The sequence below is a fragment of the Trichomycterus rosablanca genome, chromosome 23 (assembly GCF_030014385.1).
Source record: "Trichomycterus rosablanca isolate fTriRos1 chromosome 23, fTriRos1.hap1, whole genome shotgun sequence".
In the NCBI taxonomy this organism is placed as follows: Eukaryota; Metazoa; Chordata; class Actinopteri; order Siluriformes; family Trichomycteridae; genus Trichomycterus; species Trichomycterus rosablanca.
Window position 1 is genome coordinate 5164437 of NC_086010.1, and position 12375 is coordinate 5176811.

The following is a 12375-nucleotide window of genomic DNA, read 5'->3' on the forward strand; positions in this document are numbered from 1 at the left end:
ATATTGCAATGCACACAACATTATGGGTGACATACCAGAGTTCAAAAGAGGACAAATTGTTGGTGCACGTCTTGCTGGCGCATCTGTGACCAAGACAGCAAGTCTTTGTGATGTATCAAGAGCCACGGTATCCAGGGTAATGTCAGCATACCACCAAGAAGGACAAACCACATCCAACAGGATTAACTGTGGGCGCAAGAGGAAGCTGTCTGAAAGGGATGTTCGGGTGCTAACCCGGATTGTATCCAAAAAACATAAAACCACGGCTGCCCAAATCACGGCAGAATTAAATGTGCACCTCGACTCTCCTGTTTCCACCAGAACTGTCCGTCGGGAGCTCCACAGGGTCAATATACACGGCCGGGCTGCTATAGCCAAACCTTTGGTCACTCGTGCCAATGCCAAACGTCGGTTTCAATGGTGCAAGGAGCGCAAATCTTGGGCTGTGGACAATGTGAAACATGTATTGTTCTCTGATGAGTCCACCTTTACTGTTTTCCCCACATCCGGGAGAGTTACGGTGTGGAGAAGCCCCAAAGAAGCGTACCACCCAGACTGTTGCATGCCCAGAGTGAAGCATGGGGGTGGATCAGTGATGGTTTGGGCTGCCATATCATGGCATTCCCTTGGCCCAATACTTGTGCTAGATGGGCGCGTCACTGCCAAGGACTACCAAACCATTCTGGAGGACCATGTGCATCCAATGGTGGTGCCGTGTATCAGGATGACAATGCACCAATACACACAGCAAGACTGGTGAAAGATTGGTTTGATGAACATGAAAGTGAAGTTGAACATCTCCCATGGCCTGCACAGTCACCAGATCTAAATATTATTGAGCCACTTTGGGGTGTTTTGGAGAAGCGAGTCAGGAAACGTTTTCCTCCACCAGCATCACGTAGTGACCTGGCCACTATCCTGCAAGAAGAATGGCTTAAAATCCCTCTGACCACTGTGCAGGACTTGTATATGTCATTTCCAAGACGAATTGACGCTGTATTGGCCGCAAAAGGAGGCCCTACACCATACTAATAAATTATTGTGGTCTAAAACCAGGTGTTTCAGTTATTTTGTCCAACCCCTGTATATCCACTGGTCCTGTTTGCATTACACAGGAGAGACCCCCCCCTGCTGTTAAAAAAGTAACTAAGTACAGACTAAGAACTGAGTTACTTTTGACTTGAGCAGATTTTTTACTAGTAATTTTACTCGTACTTAAGTAAAAATTCATTAAAGTAATAGTACTTTTACTTGAGTACAATATTTTAGTTCTCTTTCCACATCTGGTTTTGTGACATGAACCCTTAACTTTCTGATCAACTGTCTAGTATCTTGTGCTTATTAATAAACTTTCTCTTTATAGTTTAAGCACAAATTCACCAGACATTATACATGTACAGTTGAAGTATAAATGATTGTAAAAAAGTATGTTAAATAATGAAAACATGAGTTGGTCCTCCATGTGTACAGGAATGTAGCCACGTTTACTGGCAGCAGTGAGTCTGACACACACCCACATAAACTTCACTCACGTTTAATTCTGCTTTACATTTATCTATTTTACTGCCACTTAAAAAAAACCCAAGAACTAAATGTAATAATAACAGACCTGCGGTGTGGACGTGGTCAGAGTCGCAGAGCTCGGAGGTCAGGTCTCGGAAATGAACTTCTCTCTGCAGCGGCGGCCACATTCGGCTCGAAATCGCGTCTCTGACCGCTCGAGCTCCCGGTAAAGACAAAATATAGTCCATACTGAGAGTGTTTAACCCGACATTAAAACGTTATAACGAAGTCATTACAGCAGGCATGACAGCCCACAACCCGCGCTGGAGTGCACTGACATGCACACACACACACACACACACACACACACACACACACACACACAACCAGGAACTAAACAGACATCAACAACTGTGGTGAAACTTTTCTCCTAGCGCTCTCTCTCTCTCTCTCTCTCTCGTCCTACTACCGGCTACGTCCTAAATCACTCACTATTGCACTAAAAGAGTACAAAAACAGCACTACTATAGTTTACCTGAGATAGTCTGTATAGGATTCTGCACTAAATTCCAAGTGCGATGGTTTTCAATTTGAGACGCACCCAGTTCATTCCAGTTCAGTTCTTTAAAGTCTGCTTAGCAAATCTGCCTTTATTTCAGTTTTCTTTTTTAATACAGTTTTTAGATTATTACAGTAGCCACCCCAACCCAATCCGAAGTGGAGACCTTCTAGAACCCTATGCAGATCCCTGAAAGCACATATTCCACCTTTCTACCCTTTCCAGTCTGGATGGCCTTTTTTAGCAGATGTTTAACAGAAGCTGAAATGTGGACTTATCTGACCACAGCACACGGTTCCAATGTCTTTACGCCCATCTGAGATGAGCTTGGGCCCAAATGACTGATGTATGGCTTTCTATTTGAGTAATAAAGTTTCAGGTTGCATTTCTTGATGCAGCGGTGGACTGCGTTACGTGACAACAGTTTTCCGAAGTACTTCAGAGCTAATACGGCTACATTTATCACAATAGCATTACAGTTTCACACTTAGTGCCATCTGACGGCTTGAAGGTCACACACACACACACACACACACACACACACACACACACACACACACACACACACACACACACACAAACAGTGATTTCCAGCTTTTTCTGTATGGACAAAGATTAAGTCCAATCATACAAAATATAAAAAAATTTCTTTGTTCGGTCAGTTTAAAATAACTATAATTTCACAAAACAATCACAGAATGAATTATGTGTCTGGAGCAATGTTAATGTATTATTTTAAATATGTAACTCAATGGCAGGGTATTTTGACAAATTCCAAATAAACGTTTGTTTTCCTACACTCTAATCTCACTTGCTTTGCAATCATGTGCTTCTGCTGTCCAAAGTCAATTTTTTTTCTGGCAGCCAGCCTGAAACAGGAGTACTGAAGGTGTGTCCACTGTATGCAAATGCAGGTACACAATGTTTAAGAATGTGTACCTGCAGGGTAGAAGAATGGTGTTTAAGATGATGAGCTAAAACATCAAAGCTAAAAACAATACACCCTTGGTAGTCCCTACCGACTAAACAAATAACCCTTAGGTGACCACAAAAACAGGAGATTTCAATATACAGTATAGTCATTTTCCCCCAAAATAGACCAACATTTAGAAATCAGGTGGGAAAAATAATTACACCCGATAATTCAGTAACATGTATAACTACCTTCAGTACCAATAAATTAAAGTAAATGTTTAAAACCTCAATTACCATGTACATTTTTTTCCTATGATCGCATCTGCAACTCAGAATGGCATTGGATGAATGCCCACACAAACCAGAATGAACCCACACAAACCAGTGTAATAGAGGATAATGAGGTCCCCAAACTAAATTAATTCACATCATGTTTGTGTATACACATCTGGCCATGTCTGAGGGAGGGAAAGTCAGACAGGGTTTATCCTTATAGCAGTACAAACTCCTGCTGTCTGGTTAATGCGCTGAAATGGAATTTGTGGTTTGGGACTTTGTGACAATCTACTGTTGTAAATAATCAACCATAGAAATTACTAACAATGGGACATTACACCCCCCCCCACCATCCAAAATGGATCAGACTGGTATCAACAAATGCTTAGTTATCAAGTTTAAGATTATATAATCTGTCCTGTAATCTAACATCTACGTATATTGTGACTGTTAATAAGGTGTTATTTTTGGTAATTATAGACAGATTCACCAGCCAAACGGTTCTCTAAAGCTGCATCAAATGCTGAACAGGAACCAAATCATTATAAAAAATATCCATGCACCACTGGGAAAATGGAAAGGCCAGACTCAGACCTGTAACACGGTCGGTCATCTTTGGGATTTAAAAGCTTTCATTCTCTTGCTTCATTGTGACCTCTCAATTCAGTCCTGCACACACCGGCCCCTCTGGGAAGAAGCGATGTGCAATAAATAGGTTTTAAAAGGCCACCGAGGAAGCACACAGGCCTTGTTGTGCTCTAAAATACTGTGTGTCTGCACAAACATCGCCATGTACGACCACTAAATCAGCCAATATATACACTACCACTATAAAAACATCTTCCTTATGGATAAACAAAGAAAATAAAAGAAGATAAAATCGTTACTAGCATTTCAAATTATTTTTTTGTAGAAAATTTTAAAACAAGTACAGAGGCCCTCAGGTGGCACAGCAGTCTATTATGCCAGCCCAATTCCACTGAGACCCTGGTACCCCTGGCCTGGTTTACAATAATAATAAATCTGGTTGAAGTGCCGGTATGAGCGGTGGAAAAACTTTGAAGTATAGCATGTACCTTCACCTGTGTTACACTGTTGGCTTAAAAGAAGGGCCTGATGGGTTTACACTTGCCTAAGGTTATTCGTGCCTGAGGTGATCTAGAGTTCTTCTGAGACAGCACGGATGCTGTGCATGAGACAGAGGTTGACAATGCAGTTGGAGGGCATTGGACATGTTAAAGGGTTTACTGGACAATTAAAAGGTATATTTACTCATTTAATAAAGGTACATTTGCTCAGAAGCCCAACAGTGGCAGTCTGGCAGATGTGGGGCTTGAACCAGCAACCTTCCAGTTACTAATCCTGTCGTCTACCCACTGAGCTACCACTGCAAAAAGTTAAAATAGTCAAAAAGTCACATTTTACTAAATGTTAATGTTTTACTTATGCATTTTCTTCCATTTTCTCCCTAATTTAGCGTAGTCAATTTGTCTTCTGCTGCTGGGGGATCCCTGATTGCAGTCGAGGTGGGTATATTGCCGCTCACGCCTCCTCCGACCCGCTATGCATTCTGCACAGACGCCTCTCTATCTGCCAATCAGAGTCCTTACACGGCGTTTGAAGACCCCACCCACATAGTCCGGTCATCCCACCCTAGCAGAACCGTGTCTGCTGCAGGCACTGCCAATTATGCCCGCTATATGGCGCCCAGCCGACCGGTGGCAACGCCGGGTTTCAAACCGAGAAGTTCAGAATCTCTGCGCTGGTGTGCTAGCAGAATGTCCTGCCACGCCACCTGGGCGCCTAATGTTTTTTTTTTTTAAACAATATTTGGTTAATTAACCATTCATGACCATCACTGGCATAAACGTCCACCTCCTGAGAAGATCCACTCAGACTTGACTCGCTAATCATTAACTTTCTGTGTGTGTCTATATATTCTATGGTCTGAGTAGAACTGAATCATGAAACATTACTGTGTTTTTGCTAATCTAAGGGTTTTTATGAAGCTATATAAAGCATAGTAGGTAGTGAAATATTAATTAAGGCAGAATGACTATCCATTGTTATGACTCAATGAAAATTAATCAACTTTTTAATCAGCAGTTCATTCTGAAATCCACACAGTTCAGAAGGGGTCACAAACTTTGTCTTGCAACTTAAAATTTGGACCTTTTTAGACCTTTTTCATTTGTTCAATTTCATTACCAGCATAAACGTCCACCTCCTGAGCTCTTCCACCCAGACTCGACGATACAGACACACACGAAAAGTCGATGATTAGCGAGTCACTGTAGACCCGGCTGTGATTAAAACCCCAGTTTAATTTGAGCAGCGGTGTGAAAGATCCTCTTTACTCATTTCAGAGATGCTAAATTAAATGAACTTAATCAAGCAGTGAGATTAAAGCAGGGATCCTTTAAAACCTCAATCAGATGGTCTACAGTCGTGCTGGAACATGAAAAGACCTTCCCTAAACTGTTGATGCATAGCTGGAGGCGTATTTCCTTTATATAATAATTTTTTTTTTACACCTGTTAGCAATTGTTGTGGCTGTAGAAGGGGTGTCCCAATACTATGGGGGCGGCATATAGATCCCTGCACCCTCAAGGCTTTAGGAAATGAACCCAGTTTGTGGACGCTTAACTAGGCCAGAACAGTAATGTGGCTAAAAAGCAATTAATAAAATGGAAGTAACCATGGTAACTATGGTAATAAAGGAACAAACGAAATCCAAACCATGATCCGCAGGCTGATGGCATCTCTAAGCCTGGGCCAGCTACTCGATCCACCAGCTGTGGTGTGCTGTTCTTACAAAGAGCCGCAAGACTGCGGGGAGTGTTGCGTGTCCCTCCGTACTGAGGCTCTTTGTAAGAACAGCCCACCACTCATGCCAGTACCTCAACCAGCTAAGCCGGAGGGAAAACAAATCCAGCCCAGTCTGGTCTATTTACCGTGTTTAACTCTTCAGGAAGAAAATATTGCACCACGGACTGACAAACAACACACACACACACACACACACAAGAAGTTACATAACCGAAGTACCGAGCCATCAGCGTTCCAACCCCAGACACCAAACAGCCGACATCTGCACATCTCAGAGCATTTTGCGGTTTGCGGGGTTAATTACTGAGAGAAACGGAGCCAAAGCGCATTTTATTGTGCAGATGTACCAAACAACAGATGCAGCCAAGCGTTCGTGTTCTAATGAATAAGCACTAAGTGTGAAAGAATTCACACACACATACACACACACACAGTGTGTCTATTGGTTTAAAGCTCATGACGAATGAAGGATCCAGGTTGACATTTATTTAATTACAAGTCAAACAAAAGAAAATAAAATCATTTAGATGGAGACGCCCGTGTACAACGGTGGCATTTACACACACCCACAGGAACACAAAGTTCAAGACAAGTAAACAAATCTGTGATATCTGTCCAAACCTTGTGTCAATACGGTGGCACGGTGGCGCAGTGGGTAGCACTGTCGCCTCACAGCAAGAAGGGCCTGGGTTTGATTCCTTTCTGTGTGGAGTTTGCATGTTCTCCCTGTGTCCGAGTGGGTTTCCTCCGGGTGCTCCAGTCCAAAGACGTGCAGTCAGGCCAACTGGAGACACTAAACATTTCCCTAAGTGTGTGTGTGTGTGTGTGTGTTCTGCGATGACCTGGCAACCTGGCCGGAGTGTTTATTGCTGGGATGTGAAATATTGCATCACGGACTGAGATGCAAAAGGCAGATGTGTTAGCAGCCTAGTGGTTAAGGTACCGGACTAATCATCATCAGGTCACTGGTTCAAGCCCCACCACTGCCAGGTTGCTGCTGTTGGGCCCTTGAGCAAGGCCCCCTAACCCTCAATCGCTCAGATTGTATACTGTCACACTACTGTAAGTCGCTTTTGATAAAATGCTGTCAATGTAAATGGATGTTTTTTTATCTAATGAATCAGACCCACTGCAGCCCTGACCAGAATAAAGCGGTGGTGAAAATGAATACATCAATAAAGCAAGGAATATGTAATTTCCTTAAATGTTTGTTCATTTTTAATTACCACGTCATCCTGGTCAGGGTCCAGTGGGTCAGAGGGCACAATTTACTCACTCACACCTAGGGCCAATTTTAATAAGGGGCAATTTTTTTGAAGCTGTGAGGCTGTAAAACTGCAAAGTACTGAACCATGGTAGAAACATTCACTACTGAGTTTCAAACTTCCTTTGGAAAAAACACTAGTACAAAAACTTGGGGTTTAGTGCAGCCACACACAGGCTACAGGTCACCATGCACATTGTTCTACTGATGTGGTGTAAAGCACACAGCTACAGGACACTAAAACCTCATTAAAATGATGTGTCACTGTCTGGCACTCTGATGGACAAATCTAGGACTGGTGGCTGCAAAAGGAACATTATTCAAGCATTGTTTATTTACCTTTACCTACTGCTATGTCCTGTACAAACACATGGTGAGTAGGGCCCCAGAACAAAGCAAGCTTAATTAACGATGCGAGGTTTCATGTCGTCTCGAAGATGAAAATTCTCGTCTGTGTTTTGACACCCCGCCCAATGAATCAGACCCACCATGGAATCATAATTTTGAAAAAGGATCCATTAACTTTGAAGTCAGGAAGTGTAGGTCGGCCCACAGTAGTACAAAACTACAAATCCCAGAAGCTGCAGCATCAGTTATGCACAACTCCAGGGTTTTGTAGTTAGTGTTGGACTACAACGTGTCAATCTACACAACCTTGAGCACTCTATCTAATACATTTGGGAAAAATCGGGAGGCAGACCGAGAACCATGTTTAATCATCATGTGGCGGAATGGCAGTGAAGCCCTGCAATCATGTTTGAACATTTTAAAAGAAATGCGTCCTCAGAAAAGCAGATGACGGTATATGCAATTTAGCAAAAAAACATGGCAACAAATATGGATGCATGAATGATGTTTGAGTGTCTTCTCACTTCTGGATGGATTGAAAGATATTTCAAAAACAAGTGGAAGACTGAACAGCATTTGTGATGCCGAGTGGCTCGTGCTGTCGGTCTGGAATGTAAGTCGAGCAGTCATATAATAGCCCGGATCAGGCTGCCTCATCTGCAAAAAGCGCCGCTTTCACTCCCGGAGTGGTGACAGCGGGGGCTAACACATGATTATGTTGTCCAAACCGCCATGGCAATGCATGAATATTTACAAGGAGAAATCAAGAAAAAGGCTGTTCTGTTTTTAAAGACCGGGCTGTGTGAACATGTTTACTCGTCTTCATCAGGACAGGATGGCATCACATACCGTGATCAAATGCTTTACCAGTGTGGAAGTCATATTTGCATGTATGCATGGATTAGACAGGGCGGCACGGTGGCTCAGTGGGTAGCACTGTCGCCTCACAGCAAGAAGGTCCTGGGTTCGATCCCCAGGCGGGCCGGTCCGGGTCCTTTCTGTGCGGAGTTTGCATGTTCTCCCTGTGTCTGCGTGGGTTTCCTCCAGGAGCTCCGGTTTCCTCCCACAGTCCAAAAACATGCAGTCAGGTTAATTGTGAGTGTATGTGTGTGTCTGCCCTGCGATGGACTGGCGCCCCGTCCAGGGTGTTACTGTGTGCCTTGCGCCCATTGAAAAGATGGTATAGGCTCCAGCACACCCCGACGGCCCTAATTGGATAAGCGGTCAAGACAGTGAGTGAGTGCATGGATTAGACTACAAGGACTCATTTCATTTTATTTTTATCACCCACATTTTAATGCCCACTTTGGGTCATTTAGAGCACATAAACTGGTTTTCAACCAGTAAGTTATGCTTCCTCCTGTACATAAACATCAATCCCAGTCAGCCAGGACTGACATGGAACACATTATAAAAGCCATTTTACTAGATATACCTCGTCCTTCTCTTCAGCGCCCGGATGGTTTTACCGACACGCCATTTGCTTCTTCTGACCAATTGACCCTAATGGTTGTTAAACTAGCAGAACCGGGGCAGCAATTACCCACAATCCTCCGCTGCTCTAAGGTTGACGGAGGGCAGTCAAGGGCAGTTAACTGCTGAAATGGTTGTGCGGTTCTTATAGGCGGCGTGGGAGCTTTAATATTTCCTGATAACTGAGCGATAGAAGCTTCAGATGTTTAAAATGTCAGCGGCTCAATGTTTCCTACAGCAGAAACTTAAAACTGCAGGACTTAACACACACAGACCATCACAGACATCCTCACTCCATCCATTTCATCCACTGCAGACATGTCATTTATCATTTTCTGGCAGTTAGTGGGATGCCCAAGCAATCAAAGCAATTAAGCTTTACTCAGGAAAATAAAGACTAAAGTATTGGGACGCCTCTTTCTAATGACTGAATTCAAATGTTTCAGCCACAACAATTGCTCACGTGTAATAAATCAAATAATAATATACTGAAAATTATTTTTTTACAATATTACAATTTTGCAGCAACAGTTTAGGGAAGGTCCTTTACGGTTCCAGCATGACTGTACCCCTGTACCCAAAGCTAGCTCTATAAAAACATGAAGAAAAGCTCGAAACTCTGGTGATCTACACAAAGCCCCACTGAACAGCTCTGAAATGAACTGGTACATCAATTCAGACACAGGGAGAACAAGCAAACTCCACACAGAAAGGACCCGGACTGCTCCACCTGGAAATCGAACCCAGGACCTTCTTGCTGTGAGGCGACAGTGCTAATATAAGGAATGCTTGCATTTATTGTCTCTCGATCCTTCAAACAAAGAAACAAAAACAAAACCCCACTCTACTGTTTTACCTACATATATACATTATATACACTAATCAGCCATAACATTAAAACCACCTCCTTGTTTCTACACTCACTGTCCATCTGTTTCTCTGCTTGCTTTGTTAGTCCCCTTTCATGCTGTTCTTCAATGGTCAGGACCCCCACAGGACCTCCACAGAGCAGGTATTATTTGGGTGGTGGATCATTCTCAGCGCTGCAGTGACACTGACATGGTGGTGGTGTGTTAGTGTGTGTTGTGCTGGTATGAGTGGATAAGACACAGCAGTGCTCACAGAGTTTTTAAACACCTCACTGTCCCTGCTGGACTGAGAATAGTCCACCAACCAAATACATCCAGCTAACAGCGCCCCGTGGGCAGCGTCCTGTGACCACTGATGAAGGTCTAGAAGTTGACCAACTCAAACAGCAGCAATAGATGAGTGATCGTCTCTGACTTTACATCTACAAGGTGGACCAACTAGGTAGGAGTATCTCATAGAGTGGACAGTGAGTGGACACGGTATTTAAAAACTCCAGCAGTGCTGCTGTGTCTGATGCACTCATACAGCACAACACACACTAACACACCACCACCATGTCAGTGTCACTGCAGTGCTGAGAATGATCCACCACCTAAATAATACCTGCTCTGTGGTGGTCCTGTGGGGGTCCTGACCACTGAAGAACAGGGTGAAAGCAAGCTAAAAAGGTATGTAGAGAAACAGACGGACTACAGTCAGTAATTGTAGAACTACAAAGTGCTTCTATATGGTAAGCAGTAGGGACACATTCAGACCAGAAGTGCTGTAATGATATTGTAACAGAGTATTAACAAAAGGCAGGTAAATGTTTGCTGTGTGTGAAAATAAACAGGTGTGAAAAAACGACTGCAAGCCCGAGGAGGAGAAAAGGTGGCGAGAAAATCCCTGCACAACAATAATAACTGTGTCGGAGAGACGGTGCTATTTTTAGCAAAGCCCTTCACCACACTGAATTGTGTTCTGCATCAGAATCAGAATGCCTCCTTCCATTTCAGTGCAGAGATCGCTTTGTTTATCGCATCGTCAGTTCTGCTTCCACAGTGAGCACACTAAGATTAACTCTGGCTGCTACACTGACGAGTCGAGAACTCATTATAGCACCTGAACAAACCCACCTGCTGGCTTTCTCCCAATCACAACCTAAATCCTCAAGGTTATGCAAGGTTAGATCGAGCTCCACTGGATATTGACGAGTCAAGGACATGTACTGTAATTTGGGTAATGATTTATTTTCTGGCCTAATTAGTGAGCATTCTGAGGGGAACCAATGCTTTTTTTGGGGTAAAAATCTGGTTCAGGTCCCTGAAGTTTACCCATTATGTTCCTGGCAACACATGAAGTGAATTTCTTTTCATTACAGCAAATGTTGGATAATCTCACAGAATATTTATTTATTTATTAGGATTTTACTGTCATGTTTTACACACTCTGGTTACATTCCTGACAGGACAGGTAGTTACTGCTTACACAAGATTCATCAGTTTTAATGTCAAACACAGTCTGTGGGATTGTGGGAGGAAACCGGAGCTCTCGGAAGAAACCCACACAGACATGGGGAGAACATGCAAACTCCACAAAGAAAGGACCCGGAGGGCTCCACCTGGGAATCGAACCCAGGACCTTCTTGCTGTAAGGTGACAGTGCTACCCACTGAGCTGCCCCAATCTCACAGAATAAAGGAAGTCTGTCCCAACAGTAGAAAGACTGGAAGTGCATCTATGTATGCATTCTGGTGCATAATAAAAAGTTTGGACTGTTTTGCTGGAAGTAAAGAAGGAACAGGATTAATTTTTTTACTTTAATAGGGGCAATTTGTGCAAAACTAAATAATAAATACACCAGGCCCTTGTGAAATCATTCAGATGAATGACATGGGTCTAAAGTGCTTGTCCATTGAGCCATTCTTTGTAAAGCAAATCTGGCAACCCTAATCATGGTGGCATGCAAAGGATTTGAAGTCTGGTATATGGCAACAGACTTTTTATAAATAACAGTTTCTTTCGGATAAATCTGAGTATCCTTTGGGCTGTCAATTGAAAGGTTGAGAGTTCGAATCCCAGGTCTGCCATGCAGCCACTGTTGGGCCCCTGAGCAAGACCCTGAACCCTCTCAGCTTAGTACAATAGCTGACCCAGCATTCTGACCTCAGCTTCCAAACAAGCTGGGATATATGAAGAGAGAATTTTGTTGTACTGTACACATGTGTATGTATATATAACATCTAAAGGCATTATATCCTTTGAATCTAACTGCATATCGGTCATAATAATATCCTGTTAAATCTCCATAGAAAATTTCTTTTTGTTTTCGTCTTTTGTTGCTGATATAATAAATATAA

General features: G+C 43.0%; 1 protein-coding gene across 4 annotated transcripts in view; it reads right to left on the reverse strand.

Moving 5' to 3' along the window:
• The window catches only part of oxr1a (oxidation resistance 1a), a 143874-nt gene that overhangs the window by 65898 nt on the left and 65601 nt on the right, over positions 1–12375 (reverse strand). Inside the window, exon 1 of one of the 4 annotated variants that reach the window (XM_062985920.1) lies at positions 1610–1873. The exons of the other annotated variants lie outside the window; for them this stretch is intronic. Within the exon in view, the coding sequence (XP_062841990.1) occupies positions 1610–1751 (142 nt within the window). The 5' untranslated portion in view covers positions 1752–1873. Of the gene's footprint in view, positions 1–1609; positions 1874–12375 lie in introns of those variants that run through there. 4 annotated transcript variants of the gene reach the window in all.